We start from the raw sequence: 20,977 nt of genomic DNA, 5'->3' as shown, positions 1-20,977 counted from the left end.
AGAGGATCAGATCAGACTATACTGTCCTGATCATATAATGCATCATAACATGCAGGATTACAATAACGTCTCACTAACAGCCTACCTCAGATCAGATCAGTGTGGTGTGATCAGTAAGGAGAGTGAAAAATTAAGTGGAAAGGTGAGGAAAAAGAAAAGAAGGAGGACGAGTGAAACAGGTAATGTTTTAGTAGATGTAATTAGCTAATATGCTAATTAGCAAACGTATTCTCCATGTTTTGGGTGACATTTTGCTTGTGTTGACCAGAAGACAGAGAACTGCATATTCACCTATTTGTAATGAAAACTGCATGTAACTCATCAGAACAGAGAACAGAAACAGATAGCCTAATATTTAAGTTTGATGCCAAACCAGAAACCCATTCATTTATTTTAGAAATCAGGGTCACTGTAACATGCAACGTGCGCTTTCTCCTCAAATTTTTGTGATGCTGTACTTAGTAGCTATTGTTTGTTGTTTCTCTCTGTAATCTGGAGGCGGAGGATGTAGTAAAGAGAGACCCCTGAGAGTAAGCCTACAGTTCACCTCCACAGAGGGGAATCACTATGACTTCCTGCTCCAACACTGCATTGCTTTTTATGTTGTTTTCTGCAAAATAGTCTACAGCTGTTGGGCAAATTTAATCTCTCATTTGCTGTCATTTTAAACCCCCCCCCCCCCCCCCCTTTTTTTTTTTTTTTTTTTTTTACATTGCTACTGCCCATTTGTTGCTTGGAATCCCATAATGCCCTGCACAGCGATTCACTGGCGTTTTATTGAAGATGAATAGGGTGAGCTTTTTAGTGCAATGCAACACACTGTGCTGCTTTCAGCGGTTTGAAGTTGACTACTTTTCAGCCGGCTATTGAGATTTTTTTTGAAGCTCACAAATGTTTATTGTATCTTTAATTATTGCTCGAATGACAGTGTATAATTTAAAAGGCAACTAAAAGGGACAGCCTCACAAAATGATCACCTGAGTATCTAGTTCTCCTTAGCTCTACATGTGTTTGAAGCGTCTTTCAGATTGTTGTCTTGGTTTAACAGCTGTAACTTTACTGTTCTGATTTTTTTGCTTACTGCTCTTATCAACTTAGTTTTCAGCTGCGGCAGGCTGACAATTTTTAACAACAGTAACAACAAAAATCACCACCACTACACACCACCTGTCCAGCACCAAATGGCCAACAAGTAATGTACTAGTTGGTGAGCATAGTGGAGCATTTGGCAGCTGAAAAGCCTGAAATTTTCCTCAGTAGCTGGTAGACAACAGAAATAGAGAGAAAAGGAGAGTGAATATTCAACAGGTTGACAGAAAAATGACTCCAAATAAATGCTAATGTGGCTCCATGTCTGTTGGATGTGTAGATAGACAGTTGATTTCTAACATGTTCACTGTATGTTGTATTTACAGTTTGTTCCACTGCCATAAACTATACCAATATCGCTTTCTTAAAGCAACAAGAAAGAAGTTTTAACTGGATATGCAAAAGTCTCTCATTCCTGCTGATGTCTCTGTAAGACCTGACCTGCAGCAGATGAGGCCATCGGTGGGAAAATAAGCTATTTCTTAATAGTGTAACTCAGGGCAGTGGTCGGGTCGGCCCACCGGGCAAAACGATTTATGGCAGTCACGAGCCCACCCCAGCACTAGAGCTCATGGGAAATGCAGTCTTCATTCTGGAAAAACACTACCTGCTTTTGTCCACAAGGGTCGCCAAAATCAACATAGAATGAAAGCTTTTTGTAGCTGCTTTATAGGAGCTGTACGTAAGACTGTGGCCAAAACTGTTGCTGCAGTCAAATTTAAAATATTGCATCGCGTTGTTTCCCCTCCCCCTCACACCCAGACTGGAGGTTGCCAGATAGCCAGCCACACACTAACCCCTGCCCTACTCCAGCTTTGTGGCTGTACACTGAAACTCACTCAGACAGTCTCTACAGTCTCACAGTAAAGATGATCATGCCTCTCTATAATAAGTTAGACTGCTTTAGTTACTACCTGCAGTCAGAGGGATGAAGCAACTATGATTACATCTGTAATCATAGTGAAATATCTCCTATGTGTTCATGTTTCTATAGGTTGAGCAGGTTGTTGATGAATATTTAGCTCTTTTTTTTAAAATGTTATTGCTCTGACTCACAGTAACAAGCGGAGTTCACGTCAACTCAGGTGATCTGCAGGTTATTGTTTCACTTCACCGCCTGTGTGTGTCTGTGTGTTTGTGCAGTGCTGACACACACACACACACACACACACACACACACACTGTAATCTGCATCTACAGGAGCCTTAGTTCATGTTTTTCACACCGTAGATGAACCAACATACAAGTTTTCACAGTGTTTTCACAGTCGGAATTTTCTCCTCCACTTTCTGACCGCCGTATGATCATGTCGCTCTGACTCCACACTGCTCCGAGTCCTCACAGCAGCAGACATGATGATTACGCTGGTGGAGCCTCTGTCTCCTCTACACTGACCTGCTGCTCTACTTGACACTCCGCCTCCAACACAAATTAAAAATACTCCTCTAGGTCTCCGGCGCGAGGCTTCGTCTCATGAACCGCTCCACACGTTCACCATCGCTTTATTTGCCATCGGCTCCACTTCCACTTAATTCCTCCCTGTTTTCCAATTTTCACTTTATAATTCTTCCCTTTAGCTTTAGCTGAGATCGTTTTATCCCCCAGTACATATAGCTCCTTCAGGTTAGCTACGACTAATGTTATTTCTTTTGTCTTTCAACGCACATCCCCCTCAACTATTATTCAAAGTTATTTTCTTAAACCATACATGTGTGTTTGCCATGACTAAACTTATTTGCACCAAACTTGGTGGAGGAAAAGGGGCCAGGGTTCAGGGTTCAGGGAAGAACACATTCAATTTGATTCTGATAAAGTTAAAGACAGAGATTCTCATCTTAATCTGTTCTAGTTTTATCTTTCAATAACTCTTGTCTGTTTCCCTCTCTCTCCCTTGTTCACCCTCTGGTTTCCAGTGCTGCTGTGCCCGAGAGTGTGGACGTCCCTGGAGAACGGCCGGGTGGCGGTGAAGCCTCCCGGACCACCGGTGGAAGGGACAGTGCTCCATTACAGCTGCCATGCTGGCTTCATCCTGGAGGGCAGAAACATTAGCCATTGCACTAAGCTGGGCAAGTGGGATGCACCTAAACCCACCTGCCTCTGTGAGTGTCTCAGGAATGATGTGACTAAATGAGATTTTACATCAAGCCACCAGTTACCGTCATATTAGGATAATGATGTTGCATGTTGGGGTTCCATTTACTCATTATAGCTACTTCATGGTGTGTTGAAAATCATTTATCAAATGGTTTTATTCTGCAAATAAATACTGAACAGAAAGACTTAATATTAAAGTTTATCTTTTGAATTACGGTACTCCATTTTTAGAGTTAAAATGACTCCAGATAATAGATAATTTGAAAATGAATCTGCACCTATCTTTATAGGTGATAAATTGCTTACATTTTTCAATCATAAAAAATAACTGTGGTTCCAGCTTCTAAAATGTTAGAATTTGATCCTTTCCTTCCATATATGTGACAATACAAAGATGAAATATCTTTGCATAAGTAGATATAACAATGAATTTAATTAACATGAGTCTGTCCATGTTCCTCCTCTTTCTGCGACAGTAAAAAGGAATACCTCTCCAGTCATGACAAGATAAACTATTCGTTTTTTAATTTAATGACTATTTACTCGAAAATCAGTGCTCGTCCCTGTCACCTGCGCCACTGATAGACGTCCATCAGCTGATTAGTAGACGTAGGTCGTAGCAGTTTTCTGACACTGTCAGAATTTAATCGCAGGTCGTCTTTGGTCGCAAGACGCTGACAACGGCCGTCGTAGAACCTGTCTCACTGTGCGACGTAAGACGGCCGATTTAGAGCTAAGATTTCGCCACGATTCTCCTACGATCGGCCGTCTTTCGTCTGCGACGGCCAAAATCGCACAGTGTGTACAGGGCAAAGATGACACATAATTACAAACACCTGTTTTCCCACTGGTCGGGCACGGTTGCTAGGCGATAAATTATCCAGCCAATCAAGAGTGAAATCCACAGAGGCCACTCTGTATTGTTGGCTCAAGCAGGTAAAAAGAGTGATGGATGTCGCCTACATAAAGATGGAGACAGGATAAGTTGTCAGTGTAACATGAGAGCTTGAGTGGATAACTGTGATGACACTCAGGAGTTGTCAGCTACAACTGTTGGCACATCTAGGCTACCGTCTGAGAAGTTTTGTCCAAATTAGTGCAAACTAACAAGGATTTAGGAAAATCACATAAATGAAACAAACAACTGAAAAAATGAGATTGCCAGCTGGTTATCAGATAAGTTGGCATGGCAACTAGTAAAGTTGCTATGGGAATCATGGTATTAAAAGGGATGAAAGATGGAATTATCAGCACAGGTTGGATTGGGTGATTGAAAGTAGGTCACTGATTTCATAATAGACGTTAAATGTTTTTTTTTTTTGTTCAAGTAAATGTGTAAATTCTTAAACTGTACAGGGGTTCTGTTTACTATAAGGTTTTTTTTGCTATTCTTATGATGTTGTGCTGTAAAATATCTTGAGATTACATAATACCCACCACAGTTGGGGACCTCCTGTCAGGTGTTTGGCATAAACCTACAGTTTGTAAATTTCTCAGAAGAACTCAGCTAATGTGTCACTGCCACCTAGTGGAGGGGAATCATTTGAATTTTGAGCTCTACTGCATCAAATCCAAGGCAACAACAGTGCATTATAAAGTAGAAGAAAAAGAAAATGGGACTCGATTTTTCATAAACGCTGTATTGAAATGCTGAAGTAGAATCCAATAATGCCTCAATTAAATAGTTTTTTTTTTTGGTTCTTCTCAATTATATTTTTAATCATCTGTTCTTTTCCCCTCTTTTTCTATTCCCCTGCCAAAGATGACAGAAACTACACAGGTAGGACCTTTTCATTTCATTCTTATTATACAACATAAGATACAGATACCAACAGATAATTTTGCTATTTGTTAATATACCAGCACTGCATCTACAACAAACAAGGCTAGTGTCACTTTCCCTTCTTTCTTTCTTTCTTTCTTTCTTTCTTTCTTTCTTTCTTTCTTTCTTTCTTTCTTTCTTTCTTTCTTCCTTCCTTTTTTTAAATGATCGATCCAGAAAAATTCAGAAACGAGTGACATTTTACTCATCTAATACAAAACTAATAAATGCATGAAGTGGACTTCACCTTCAATCACACAGGACAAACAAGCTTTTCTGTTCACTCTTCACCAAAAACACTGTCTGTTTCTATAGTGGTATAATGTTCCTGAATTGCATGTGCACACAAATATCCAAACTGACTTTCAGTGCAGGTCGCAGTGGGGCTGAAGCCTATCATAGGACCGACAATTTAGTGACTAATAATGCACACACACTCACATTCACATCCACAGGCAATTTAGAATAATACATGGATTTGGACTGAGGGAGGAAGCCAGAGAACCTGGAGGGAACCACTCAGAAAGGCCTCAGGCCGGGGAGTCACACCCAGACTCTTCTTGCTGAGAAGTGCAAACCACTGCATCACCGAGCCCACACAGCTTTCTTTCAGTGAGATCCGACTGTGCAATGCTGTGCTGCAATGTGTACTGTCACCACTGGAGGGCAGCAGTGATCTTTGAGAAAGTGTCTCCTTATGGGGGTGCAACCATGGCCTAAAGCACCTACAAGTTGTTGCACCCTAACAGGAAAATACGCACCCCAGGAAAACTGACTTCCTGGATGGAGAGGAAACACTCTGTCCACTTACTGGTTTATCTGTTGTGAGAAATAAAATGTGATTTCAAGCTGTAAATTCAGTTAAAGAAATTAGTTTTCATGTCTAATATTCAAAAGGATTCATAGGCTGACAGCTTTTCCCTCGGTTTATTAACAGACATTACATGAGGAACAGGATTTTTCTACCCCTGAGTATCGAGCGAAACCTCCCATTTATGAATCAAAGCTCTGACAGAGAAGATTAAGACTATTTAATTTGCTCGTTAGCATCATTACCGAGGTAGCATTTTCCATTCAGCTCATCCAGACTAACCCCCTCATGTCTTTAGTTAATTTCAATTCCAAAGTCTTAATGAAAAATGTATATTCTTATTAGTTCGCTGCTAATCGTTTTCGCTATGCTCCTGCCCTCGAACGCTAAGAGGGATTGCGGAAAAAAGGGAGCGCACAAGACTAGCTGTGGGTTTGTCACCAAGCAGGTATAAATATAATCAAGTGTGAAATATTCTGTTCACTTTCCCCAGTCCTACATGCAGTGCTGAGAGAGCATCGCATTTCTGTTACAGTGAGAAAAAAAAAGCGTAGCTAAAGGAGTTTGCAGCAGGTCACTTCTGAAAACCAACTAATGTGCTTAGTCAACCTTCCCTGGGAAAATAAAGGGTCAAAACGTCCACTAGTACAGCCATTTTATCTGATCCCTGGCAAAGATGATGAATACATTTGTTGCTGTTGCAGGATGGCTCAGCCTCTTGCACAGTTATGTCACCACATTCAGAATTGGCCAGATATTGAATCATACACACTAGCTACAATCCTTGGAAGGCTCACAACACAGCGCACGGTAGCTCTAATGAATTAGGCATAAACCTGTGCTAGCCTTTCATAAGCCTAACACTCCTGTTCACACATACACATCCTGTACACATACACACATTCACACTTGCCCGTGCACGCATGTACTGTAACACCGATATACACACATATATATATATATAGTTTTATGTAAGTAATCCCATGAGTTGCTGATAAAAAACTTTCCAAATGTCACGGATAGACTTGACAAACACATAATTAACAAAGCAGCAGAGAACACTGTTTCCGCAAATAGAAATTTCCATCTACTGTCTCAATACTGACCTCCTTCTGGCTCCGCTCCCTCTCTCTCTCCACTCCATGTGCCATCACCACCCACTTACTGCCTCCTCAGCGGGAGAAAGGTTAATACCCTGCTCCTGTCTGTGTCTGCTGCTCTACCCTGTGTGTGTGTGTGTGTGTGTGTGTGTGTGTGTGTGTGTGTGTGTGTGTTTCTTTCTGTGTGCACATATATGCAGCAGGATTGCATCCAAGTACAGTAAAATAAAGCCATATAGGTACACAATGAGTGCAGGCGAATTAGCAAACAGCCAGGACAAACAGCTCCTACCCAAACTCTGCAGCCATTATGCACGTCAGATTTACTAACAGGCATTAAAGCATGTTTTTGTCCTTTTGTGCAGATAATTGTTATCCAGTGCCTTTTTGAGTGTGTTTGTGTGTGTGCGTGTGTGTGCGCGCTCCCTGATGATTGCCTAACTACAACTGAAAGGATTTGTCAAATTATCTATTATTCAATCACTAAAACCATTTTGGTAATTGATTAATTGTTTAATTCGTTTTTTTAAATTATGAATTATATAGCAACAAAGCCAAATATTCCCTGACTCCTGTCTGGTTAAATACAGTATTTCCTGATTTTCTCTGTTAGAGACAATTCAGGAATTTTTTTGGGGGGATTTTTCTGGATGAACAAAACAAAGACATGAAGACATCGTGTTTCGCTCCGCCAAAGTCAATGTGCAATTACAGGTTTTTATTGACTGTATAAATAATCAGCCGATTAATAAATAAGTAAATAATCATGTTTCAGCCCTATTTCTATAATGAGGTTAGATTCTTTAAATAAAGTAACTTAATAAAGTTAGTAGAAAATTGCTCAAACAATAAAAACTATATTTGACAGGGACTATTTTCAGTGGTGAATGAATTTGGTTTTGGTGCATGAGGGTGTGTTTGCATCAGCAGGACAGTGGATGTGGGATTGACTCAAAATAAACCACAATGCCCATGTTCCTTGTAATCAAGGCGCATGAAGGCTCGCTGATGTGTTTTTAATAGTTTTTTGACAACAATGGTGGACTGTGGCACAGAGGAATAAGCTGTTCACTTTGATGTGGGATCAGTCCATTGTTGGATTTGGACTTATGTGTCGACTCAAGGGATTTGTTGAAAATAAGAAAAATATACTGCGCGTTGCCACCTTTATCCTTTAAAAAAAAGCTGGCTTGTATCACTGGGATTTATAGCTTGTCATGTGTGCATCTGCACAGAAAAGGTCAAAACATGTAAGACAAACTGTTGTATAAGTATTACTGAGTATAATAAGACTCTGCCACAGTGTTGCCACAAAAAGTTGAGCAGAGAATTAAAGAATGAATCTCACAAATACGAATAGATAGCAGTGATTTAGCAGATATCTCATTTTCCCTCCAAACTTACATGCGGTGTTGCTCCACGGTTCTGTCCTTGTTGCAGAGTATTTGAACAATGGACTTATTATTCTTAACAGACTTGCCTCCACCCTTATATTCAGACATGATGTATTATTCTAATATCTGAGATGCTGCAGACTATTGGAAACGTTGTAGTGAGTAGTGTGCTGCTGCAGGACAAATTATGTAATGATGATACTGTATCTAAGTTAGTGCTCTTACAGCCCGTATTTTAGCGTACTCCAACATTTATACTCTAATAAATTGCCATTCCAATAAATAACACTGACCCTACAATGTAGGAGTGCTGCGGGTGTTTCCTCATTGGTACATCTAGTACAACAAGCAAACTTCAGCATCCTAGAGGATGGATTTTTAAATGCCAGGGGTCTGATCTCTGCACAAAGAAACAGCATATGACTTGTACCGTCAGCGTTGTGGAAAAACCTTACGTCCACAAAACATCAGCGTCTTGGGAATTGCAACAGCCTGATTGATTTTACACAATATATTTTGTCAGATTTTTTTTATTATTATTTTTTTTTACACTGATTTGAATTGGTCCCTAAATAAAATGCATTCTGCAGGTGGGGGACAATGTAATCTGGCAATTGTGTCAAAAAAGGAACATTGAAAACTGTATTTTCCCCACTGTTGCATCTGCCAGGGGGAAAACAGACCATTATTGTGAAGGATGCCCAGTGTGCAAACTGCAGACACACACACAAATACACAGGGACACAGTCCTCATTATAGAGGCTCAGCAACATGTTACAACACTCATGTCTCTGTTGCATCTTCCCCAGACTGTGCAACAGCTAACGTCTCCTGTGAATGTGTGGCATTGCCTATATACCACGGGGTTTGTCAACACTGTGCTGCCCAATGCTGGTGTGTCTTGCCTTGTGTTTGCTGCGGGCTTAGGGAGCACAACAGCATATACTATAAAGTTCACAGCTGAATAATTGATACTGCTTTGGAAGGGTTCACAGGGTGGCGACGAGGATGTGGAGGTGGAAGTGGAAGGCAAATACCAGCAGATGATCACTACTCTCACCTCAGCCTGCGAGGGCTTGTTAGCAGCTGGATCTGAATAGCTCTCTGCTACATGGAGATATCCAGATAATGAGTTTTGGGTAATGAACCAGGCTTATATAATAGTCATATTCCATCGCCTAACTACAGAGGGTTTTTAATTTAGACTGGAGAAATAATGGTCTCCTTCTCAATTGCTGCAATAAGTAATTTTCAAAAGGGAACTTTTAACACTAACATTACATTGCAATTAAAGCGCTTACATGGGAAGTGCAAAAAAAAACATGAGCATGAAATGGAATAAAAGCGGGGTTGATGAAAATGGCAAGAGATATTGTCGCCACCTCGGTGAGTTTCCACATTTCCCTAAGATAACGAGTTGTTAACCTTCAGTTCAGTTGTAATATTCCTCAAAGGGCTGAATGATATCGAATGATCCTACCCTCCTAATCAAAAAAAAAAAGTTGTAAAAAAGGACACAATGAAAACCAGCTGTGTGACCGTTCAGTTTAAACTACAAAGGCTTAAAAGCCACTGATTATATGGGTGTAGGTGTTTATGGATGCGCATTTTTAATGTGCGTGAAAAGGTGTGTGTGTGTAATCATAGATGCAGATAGGGACTGGGCTGTGAACAGAGGGTTCAAACAGCAGGTGTGCACAGAGTCCTGCATCTCTCCATGTCCACTCCACACTAACTACATCTCTGTCCCCGCTCTTCTCAGGCAGACGATGGCAAATGAAATCGGCTGTGATTGATGCCTGCTGCTGCTGAGGATTTTTTGCTGATTTCTCAAAGCAGCTTCTTTTATAGACTTGGCTGTGTTGGGGAAGTAGAAATGAAATGGTCCATGAATTAGCAGAGGTGGTTACAGAGCAGAGTTGCACATTGCTCATGTGCGGTTTACCACTGCAGGTCAAACTCAGGCTAAAATTGAACATTCGTTATGTTACATAAATTGTTTCAATAGCCTTTAAATGACTGCACTTGACTGTGCAGAACCTAAGGAGAGGAGTCACTAGTATAGTGCTGCCTCTAGGAATGGTGATGTTGGTCCACACCATGTTGTTTTGTTCACATTCATGGATCCCAGAGGATGAATCCTGCTAACTTTGGCGATTCCCTGATTTTCTCTTTCGTACAAATAGACCTTTATGTTGCACCTTGTAAACAAGAAGGTAGATGAGGAAAAACTTGTAACATTACTGTATCATTGTTTTATGTGCGTTATTATAAAATATATTGCATATCATTTGGTTTGTGCCACCACCAGGCTACTCTGCTTCTGAAATAGTTTGCTTGCCAGCATTTAGCTAAGGGCCTGCTTCTAACAAAGAAAAAAAACCTGGGTGTTGCAAATGTTATTATTGTATTAAAATTAGCTTGGTTTGTTGCATTCACTTATACAGTCATTTTCTACACTCGTTTATGGTTCATTTCATGATTGTTACTCTACCACCCCACTGGTTTGTTGTCGCCTGACGTTGTGCAGCAACTGCAGAGTTAATTATTTGCTGGAAACTAGTCGTGACTAAGTGACTAATTGTTCAATTTGTGTAAATTGAATATCTTGAATAGTGGACGATTGTTCCCACAAAACAAACAATCTGCAGATGTTACCTTTGGGCTTTAGGAAATTGTGATTTTCTGACATTTAAAAGAGATTAATAGAGAAAGAAATTGGCTAATTATTGGCTAATGAAATATAAAATCTTAATTTCCAGTAGTCCAGGACTACTATTAACTCTGAAGCATTACTTGAACCTATATGTTACATAAACATCCCAAAAAAACATGTATTCTTTAGTGGAACTGAACTGTGACATGTGATCACATTATATTCTGCTTCTTTTTTTTCAGTAAAAGTCCAATTTCTGGGAAAATCCTTATTGAAAACTAATGAAGTGCTGTACGGCAAACAGCTGTCACGTCATCATGCGACTGTTTTTTCATCTTCAGCATGATGTGAATGAGCCCTGCTCCTGCACATAAACCCATGCTTACTTGGAGAGAACAGATCTGCCTCTGTGGGTGTTTAATAGTTCGTTAAATTGGCCTTTAACCTTTCAAAGGCCACACGCGCTGATCAGACATTGATTGTGGATGAAGCAGCCAGAGCCAGCAGTGCGAGCCCGGCGGCTGCAGCAAGTGGTGGAGGAAGCAGCGAAATGCAAAGAAGGAAATGTGACAAAATGAGGTTGTGGGATGGATGTGCTGTTTAAGTTAAGCTCAGCGTGTAACTCATTACAAAATCTTTGAGGAGATTTTGCCCAGGGCTCCTCTCTCTCTCTCTCTCTCTTGACCCCCCCCCCCTCTCTCTCAGTATACATTTCATACTTGTCCTGACTCACTCTCTCTCCTCTCCGCCTCTCTCACTCTCTCTCACACTCAGCCAGCCGGTGCTGCAGTGGATCAGTCGCAGAGCTCTGGCGCGCCTGCTTTTTTCCGCGGCAAATCGTTTCATCTGTTGGAATTCGGCTGCGTTAAAGGAGGGAGAAGTAGCCTGCTATTTCTGCTGCTTCAGCTCTCACTCCACTCTCCAGCCTTTCGTGCGTGTGTGTGTTTTTTAGCTGCAGCGCCCAATCCACACTCATCTCCCCACTCATCGTTTGACGTTTTTTTTCCGCGCGGAGCCCAGTGTCCATTTCGCGCGTCGCTTTTGCATAAAAGTCGTGAGTGAGGGACGCGCTGTCCAAATACCCAATACTGATGATTGATCGCGAGCAGAAAGCGACGCATCGGCCCAGTCATAACACTTGTGCGGAATCGCACAGGCATGTGTCGGACTGCAGGACTGAGGTTCGTCTGAAACTTGACTGATGAGCTGATCTCGGAGCGCGCGCAGCACCGCGTCCTCACATGAGCTCCCACTGAACTGTGTTTGACTTTGTCCCAAAAATATCCAGCACGCCATGTATAATTAACCACGCATTATGCTAAATTATACGCTGACTAAATTATTTACTCGATTCGCTAAACACGTGCAATTAAAAGTAAATAGTTTGCTTTCGCGATATCCGCAAAGCTCAACATAATAATACCCTGAACTCCAAAGCAGCCGGACACGTGTTGAGTTCACTTCTATTGTAAGTTGCAAAATTCGCACATAAAAAAAAAAAAAAAAAAGCTTACCGTTGGCCGCTGCAGCACCGGGGCCAGCTGACTCCGGTTCAGCTCACCTTGAGCCATGCTGAGCTCCAGCCCTCCTCCGCGGGAACCTCGCGCAACCCGCGGCCGCCGTGCGCTCTTTCTCCGGGCATCTCTCACCGTCCTCCTTCTCCTCCTCCTCTGGCCCCGGCCGTCCGCAGGCAAGAAGAAGCTGTACATCGGAGCGCTGTTCCCCATGAGCGGAGGCTGGCCGGGCGGACAGGCGTGCATGCCCTCCGCTCAGATGGCCCTGGACCTGGTCAACAACAGGAGCGACATCCTGCCCGACTACGAGCTGGAACTCATCCACTACGACAGCATGGTGAGTGGCTGCTTGTGGAAGGAGAGGGAGAGGAGGTGCGCACTTAAGTGGTGTGTGTGTGTGAGAGTGTGTGTGTGTGTGTGTGGTGTCGGTGTGTGAGGGGATATAACGACCTGCCTCTCCAACCATCAGAAAGAAGGAGCCACTGTCATGTTATGTGCTCTGTGCTACATCATTCGTCATCACTATTGTGTTCAGTCCCTGTGTTTCTCTTTGCAATCAACAACATATCCTGACTTTCTTTGGGGTGCATTTCATTCTTACAACGGTTTCCTCCAGAGTGGCGGCAGGTGTAGGCTGCTGTTTTAGTCCACCTGAACAACAGGACCTGCTGCCTTTTGTTTAGATTCATCTGTCTTTGCCCCTGAGCTGCAGATAGCTGCAAAGAGGAGCTTTGGGAAAAGGACACTCCGCTGGTAGCTCACCTTCGACTCCGCTTAAGAAAGGTGACTGCCACACCATGTGGCACACTACAGTGCTGGTTTGTGTTAAGTGAACAAACACACCTCCTGCTTGGTGCTGCTCATCAATCATTAATCATGGTGGTATTTTTAAATGCCAGCATTATCAACTACTTTAAATCCAATATCTGCCCCCCCCTTCCTTCCCTCCTTCCCCAACTGGTTTCATTTCCCCTCGCTGTCCCAGTTTACCACCCACTACTCTCACATAGACTTTAATCAAAAAGCACATTATTTATCATTGAAAAAAATGGTTCTATTTGTGCCTTGTTGCTGCGCGTCCTAATTGTTATTCCGAAAGTTTCTCCCCGAAAAGGAACCATTTTTCTCGGCCGAGGGATGAGTGGAGACACGAAAACAATTACTGGATATCCCCCCTGTCTCCTCTCTTGAGGGTTGTTATCAATCATGCTGCAGGACAGATGCCTGGAGAGAGGCCGGGGCACCAAACAGTTAACTGTACTGGGACTGGTTAGAAATTTGCTACGAGCTTTATTCTGATTGGTGTACAAGGCTCTGCATTGGAATCCTGTTAAACAGAATAGCAGGGAGAGAGAGAGAGAAAGAGAGAAGGAGAGAGAGAGAGAGTGAGTGTGTGTGTGTGTGTGTGTGTGTGTGTGAGGGAGAGAGTGAGTGAGAGCGAGAGAGGAAGAGTTGGCATGGCAACACAGTTACTCTTGAAGCAAACCACAGAAACAAATAAGGTTTCAGCTCTGTGAAAATATGTGTGCAAATTCATATGCTGAATGTATGCAGAGCTGATAGTACAATGCATGCTTATTCATATTCTGTTATACATACAGTACACCTTGTTCTGTGCAATCAAATGCTTAAATAGATCAAATGCATGTGTGTGTGCGTGTGTGTGTGTGTGTGTGCGTTCTCTGATTACGAGTGTAGTGGAGCAGGCAGCTGCAGATGTAGCTGCCATAAACATAAAGATAAAGCAATAGCATGAACAGATTTCATAGGGATTGGAAAACATCACTCCTCGTGCTTCAGGAATCCCTGGCGCCTCGGGCTCGAGAAATAGATGCAGATCCTTTTGAATAGAAGAGCTCAAAGAGGCTGGTATAACAGTGTCTGAGTGATGCTGGTTAATTCCTTGAATTAAGTCAATGCGGGTGGGGTTGGGGGGGTTATTGCTCCTGCTCTGGGTACAGTGTGTTTGGAATGAGGCTTTTACCTCCTGATTGCAAACGTTTTTCACCTGGCTGGAATAGTAATGAGGATCTTACCCACTGAGAGGCACAAAAGCAATTATAAGAAAAGGGATTAATTAGCTATGATATTTAGATCCAGTTATTATGAGTTGTTTGGTCAGAGAGCAGATGAGATTAAGACAAGGGTGTAACTGGCCCATTGTTTGCCTGCATTTGAAGATCAAGGCAGGGGAAGTGTAATTATGCATCAGAGTCTCTTGACCTGAATTAATCACGAGGAGGAAGTTTTTATTAAAGTCAAATAGCAGCGTCGGATGTGAGACATACATTAAAGTTTGACTTGGATCTGGCAAGCAGGTGCCAAACTAACACACGCATGTTTGTATGGCTATCTTTGTGATGACCCTCATTGACATCATGTTTTCCCTAGCCCCTTACCCTACCCTTAACCATCCAAAACAAATGCCTAACCTTAACCATTACTGAGCGTCAGCAGCATGGTCAGCAGACGCTCTCAACGCTCTGGCCAGCTCCAGCGGCCGGCGGCCAAAGGGGCGGGACTTTCAAGCAGCGTGGAAGATGTGTCCATTCAGGCGCTCTCAATTTCTCCCGTAACGCACAGTTACTCTTAAAGCCCCAGTATGTAACTTATTTGGCTTTTTATTAGCAAAAATCAAATATTGCTTTCATATACGCATTTCACTATAGTCGAATCACACCCGCATACAAATGAAAGCTTTCTCGTACCTTAGAATGAGTTGTTACAAGTCGTTACAAATATACAAGGGGGGGCGCACCGAAACTTGGCTGCCATGTTGCATCGCCATTTTTTACGTTGAGTGGCAGCGTGACTGTACAGTAGGTAACCATGGAAACTCACCGGAGCTGTCGGCTCGGGGAGAAAGTTTTCCAGGTAGCGCCTGTTAAAACTGTCACCGCTGTGTAGTGTGAGGAAGGATGGAGGCACTGATGTTGCATTCAGGTGCAGTCAGGCACCTGAATGACGCTGTCGGCAAACCAACCGGAAGTCATTTTACTCGACGAGAGAAAGACGGTAAAACGTGGGTCAGGTAAACAATATGGCATCACCATGACAACATATTGATACGCCTGTGTTGTTTTGCCTCGTGCTGGCGGACCACTTGTTTACATAGAGGCTTGTTTATCCTGTTACATGCAGCGTCTGTTGTCTGTCTGAGGTCTGCCCAATTTCAAGAATATGTTCCGATATGCAACCGCACCGCTAGATGGGGGTAATTCCTACATACTGGGGCTTTAACATAACTTAAACCTAATTATATTAACCTAGTTATTATAAAGTCTTAACCCTCAAACAGCCCGTGGAAGGGGTCTGAGACTCTGAGAAAGTGAGGACCGGCCAAAATGTCCTCACTTTCCCAAATGTCCCCACTCTGATGGTTTAAAACTCAAACTGGTCCTCACATGTATAGCTGTACAAGTACACACACACACACACCAGTTTGTGACCACTTGGGTTGGGAGTATCAAGCGTGTCCTCAGCTTTTTCAACATCATACAATATTCATGAAGCTCAACACTTAATCCCAGCCTGTCCTTTTAATGGATGCAGATACCCTGTGGTAGCAGACGACTTGTTTCCCTGGCTATCCTGGCGACAGCATCAGACTATTTACAGCCTTCTGAGATCTACACACACACACACACACACACACATGGATGGACGGCGCATGCACACACACACATTCAACGCATGCGGACACACACGCTCGGGCGCGAGCGCACACACTGTTCATGCGGGCCGTTGCCATGGATATATCAAAGCCGAGACAGCAAACTTTGATCAATTATTAACAGTGATAGGAGTGAGACAGTGGGGATACAGAGAAATGGTGAAACAAGGTGCTTCCCTCACTTCCGCTCTTTATTTTAATTGGCAGCCGTGACACAATTTCCCATCCACTGTGGCGTAACCCGTATTCATCACTGGTCCTCATGCATGTCCATTGGCGAACAAGCCTGGCGTGCTGTGCCAGATGTAATTATGAGGAAATTAGGAGATGTAGCAGCGTGTGCTCCGAGATCCAAAGCACAGGTTGTCCCCCAGACCTTTATCCTATCCCTTTTTCACACTTTTTTTCTTAATATCATCTAATTCTAATCTGCAGTGTAATTACACAGTGTATCATGACAATCCAGTGCCCCCCCCTCCAATTCTTCTCAGCCCAGGGAACCTTCAGTTCCTGTCAAAGGTTCTCACAGGCTGGCTTTGACTGATTGGAAATCCTACATCGGCATGTTAACATCGACACTGATATTAGTTCAGGGAATTTCAGCACCAAGGGCAGCGACAGAAGTGCTGGCTCTAAATCATATATGTATGCGCAGCTGTACGAGTGTACTTTTTATGGTTGTGTACACACACACTTGTGCTAATCTGTGTGTGTATGTCAGTGAATGTGAATGTGTACGTGAAGGGCATGGAGGCCGTCAATCCAGGTGCTCTCATGGGCCGAGGAGAGCCGGGAATGAAAGTGGAAATGGTGATGACCCCAGAGGGTTGTAGAAGAGAGCTTTATTCCTCAGCCTTTATTACAAACCTGCCAGCACCCCTGTTTTCTCCTTTTTTTTTTTCATGAGGCCGACTGTGTGCTTTTATATCTCCTACAGCATCTTGTTCCCATTTTGTTACCAAAGCTTGTATTTCTTAAGCTCATTGAAAACTTTGAATGATTGAAAGGTTCAAGTATAGTGTCAGATGCTGTTTTGCAGTTGTGCTCAAGAATAGACCCACTTCATTTGACTGTGTACCGGTGTACAGCCTGTTAACTCTCTGAAATTAGTTTCACTGTGGAATAAGGATGGAATAAGTAAATGTTAGGTGCTAAAATGTCTGAATTATTCCTTTAAAAAAACTTTTCCTCTTCTGTTTGCTCTTACATTAACGATGAAGGGTTTTAATATCTGACTTTAAGCTTTATGTCAGCAACTTGCTCCACAGTCTTTCTAATTTCACCCATCACATTCAGACATCTAAGGGACCCTTAATGTATGTGGGCTTATTAAGACGTGTGTGATGTTCCACTTGAGATTGGGTTTGCCACCCAATAAAAGTGTTTTTCTCACTCATGCATACCATATTATATTTCCCAGCAGACATCCATCTATATAACTCCCTGTTTTTTTGATTGAAGCTCTGCAGCCCGGCCTGCCGTGATGACTGTATTTAAAGTTTGAACTCTACACTCCTGACAGATTTGTTCCAATTCAACATATAGATAATGTGACTTTCTAAAATATTTGGTCTGACAGCGAGGCAATGTGTAGTTTTGATTAAACGTGTCGAGGGATAACAACTCCATGTCTCAGTCTGAATATCCTAACAACCTCTACAAGGTCAAAATCTGCACTTTTTAATTGAATTCTAATTTTATAAGCAGCAAGTGATTAGGGAAAATTATGAAGAACACAATGCCGTTCAAAGCTGGTGTTGGATGGCAGTGATAGATTGATTAAATAATTCAGAGATAATCAGCGTTGGCAGTGAAGTACCGCTCATCAGGGTAAAGTTAAAACACTGTAACACAAGAGAGCTAACAAGCTTCTTCTCAGTGTGCAGCCACCCGGCAGCCACGTTAACAAAGAACACAAATAACCTTCGGGAAAGACAGTGTTTAAAAAGGTCTGCGTGTCAATCTGCATCTCCCTCATATGAGGAGAACGCAGCAGTTCCTTTTAGGAGGACTGAGCAGCGGCGTGCTGCAGACGCCAATCAGGCTGCTCGGCTTGTAACCAGGTGCTGATTTTTTTTTTTACCCAGAAACACCGACGAGAGGGAAGCGGTCTGTGAAATCAGCTGGCGAAGTGATTGATTGGGAAGAAATCCTGCAGCCTCTCAGCCTGGCATTGCACAAGGTTGCCTATTCCCTCCCAACGTCAATATTGTGAAGCTGCTTTCCCAGTCAGTAATAATGCTATTAACCCAGTGAACTGAGGACGGTTGGCAGAGGAGGAAGATGAACGAGTGCACAGGATTTATTTTGCTCTTGGTCAGCGAGTCCACACACACTTGGAAGGCTGGCTTTCTAAGTGTGTTTCGGTGATCAAGCGGCAAAATGCTAAACTCAGTGTCCACTCACGTGTTTCAGATACTCAGATGGCCGATGTAACCCAATAACACACACACTGGCTGTGTGATGGTGGTATAAATTCAAACATACTTCAGTGGCTACTGGCTAGACATGAATGAGTTGGATATAAACTTTTTAAGGTTTTATGACGTTGTTGGATTGCTTGAAGGTACAGAGATTATTCTGGTATGGAGAGTTTATTTATGTTATCATGACTATTATCATTATTTGTAGGATTCTCAATATGGAATAACATCATGTGGCTCTGGCCTCGATTCAGACCAGGTTAGTGTGACCTCTGTCGTGCCCCCAGCAACAGCCTGGAGAGCTAAATGGTTTCGATTTGTACCCACTCTGTCGTGTCTGGAACATTTTGTTAACAGGACATTTTATTTTTCGATGTAAACATGCATTTTTCATATATTCATATTCATCTGACTTCTTCTTGTACTAGTGTTAGACCAATCAATTTGCCACTATGTAGGCTGAGTATAGCTAATTGTAGATAACAAAACCAAGGCATCAGTATCACATCTGTTGTTAATGTCAGAACAATATTTGCTAAATTATGGTCAAGTAAATCTGTGGAAGTAGCGACCTGTAAATGTGGCCAAAGCAGCTCCACAGACCCCAGGCTTCAAATCGCCTTTTCAGAAGATACACAGGAGACAATAAGCAGTAAATGTAAATGTATTATTTCATTGTGGGTGGGTGTTTTTCAAAAAAAGGGTCTTCTGTTAATGGATGGGATGTGTTATAATGGTTGTAATGGCCTTGGTTTGAAAGTGAATGTGCACTTGTTAGAGCCAATTAATCACTTTACTGCAGGAAAGCCACTGAGCAGTCAAAACCTAGAGGGGATAACACGAAAGTTTAATACAGACGTGGACAAAGGTCTAGCTTACAACTCTGCTCTTGTCCAACTCACAGCATTATTTACTCATTTCCTCTGAATCAGAGTCTGTGGCCCTCATTTATGAAACTTGCGTACACCAAAAAAATGGGTGTACACCAAATTCACCGCAAGGATCGGCATTTATCAATCTGAGCGTGAGCGTACGGTACGCACAAATCTTACGCCAGCTCTGACCAGGTGTATGCACATTTGGAACCAGCATAGAACATGCAGGAAGGAGTGCTGCTGTGTCAGAATGATTATTAAACCATAGTCTAATAACGCAGCGATGTGGATCACATGTTGTTGTTGTTTATATTGATAAAAAGATAAAAAGTAGCCAAAAAAAAAAAAAGAAATGCTACAACCAAGTCCGTGTTGAAAATTTAACTCGACTTTTATTTTGAGCAACTGAGATGAATTAAAAACCACGATGTGACAGATGCTCGTTAATCAGCTGTGTAAACAGAAACAGTCAATGACAGACAGACCTGTTATTGTTAGATCACACACACAAACTTCCAACATCTCCTGCACCAGAGCATGACCGGACGGCTCCTCAGTCTCTCTCTCTGCCGGACACCGGAGCCGGGGGGGCGCTACCTGTCCAGGTCCAGCTGATCTCCGCGGCGGAGTGTTTTTTTTTTTTCCCCAGTCACCGGGACCTGTCAGCGGGAGATCGGGCCGGTGTTTCACATCCCTCCATCAGCCGAACCATGCCAGCGGTGCTGATGGTCATAAAGTCGCGTTCGCAGCAGTAATATGCCCATATGATTTCTCCTCCTCCCGAAGAGGAGTCTTGTCCACGGTTGCCTCAATATTTGACCCGCTCGGATTCGTGGCACCGTTCATCCTGGTAGGAAAAAGGATTGTCCAGCAGATGTGTCGCGACAAGCTCAGTTGGGATGACACCTTACCTGATGACCTGCGACCTCTCTGGGAATCCTGGCTCCTAGACCTGAAAAACCTGGCTGGTGTGAAGATCCAGAGGCGCTACGTTCCACCTAACTTCGAAGTTCTGCACTGTGAGTTGCATCATTTCTCCGATGCCAGTGCGTCAGGATATGGAGAGTGTTCATATCTCAGAGTGATCAGTACATCGGGTGAAGTGCACTGTACTCTAGTCATGGGAAGGTCAAGAGTTGCTCCCACTAAGGTGACCACCATACCGAGACTAGAGCTATCAGCGGCAGTAGTAGCAGTCAAAGTCAGTGACATGCTCAAAAGAGAGCTTGAAGTGGATTGTGTGCAAGAAGTCTTCTGGACAGATTCAAAGATTGTTCTGGGCTACATCAGTAACGAAGCCCGAAGATTTCATGTGTTCGTAGCTAATCGTGTAGAACGCATCAAACAAAGTACAGAATCTGCACAATGGAGGTACGTAACTTCGGAGGAGAACCCGGCAGATCATGCCTCAAGAGGTCTCTCAGCTGACCAGCTGTTAACATCTAACTGGTTCACAGGCCCAGACCTGCTTTGGCAGAAAGAGTTACAAACCGGAGATGTCAAGGTGGGAGAGATCCCAAGTAGTG

The 20,977-nt window shown here is 42.8% G+C and overlaps 1 protein-coding gene across 3 annotated transcripts in view; it reads left to right on the top strand.

Moving 5' to 3' along the window:
• Positions 1-20,977, top strand: part of gabbr1a (gamma-aminobutyric acid (GABA) B receptor, 1a) — a 90,409-nt gene that overhangs the window by 14,760 nt on the left and 54,672 nt on the right. For all 3 annotated transcript variants that reach the window (XM_085801067.1, XM_085801068.1, XM_085801069.1), the window contains 3 exons: positions 3,003-3,188; positions 4,946-4,963; positions 12,657-12,817. In XM_085801067.1, coding sequence (XP_085657193.1) covers positions 3,003-3,188; positions 4,946-4,963; positions 12,657-12,817 — 365 coding nt within the window. The remainder of the gene's footprint in view (positions 1-3,002; positions 3,189-4,945; positions 4,964-12,656; positions 12,818-20,977) is intronic.

Source organism: Trachurus japonicus, chromosome 16 (assembly GCF_045865225.1).
Source record: "Trachurus japonicus isolate A0001 chromosome 16, Traja_1.0".
NCBI lineage: Eukaryota > Metazoa > Chordata > Actinopteri > Carangiformes > Carangidae > Trachurus > Trachurus japonicus.
Note: the sequence above shows the minus strand (reverse complement) of the source record. Positions and strands in the feature narration are given on the sequence as shown.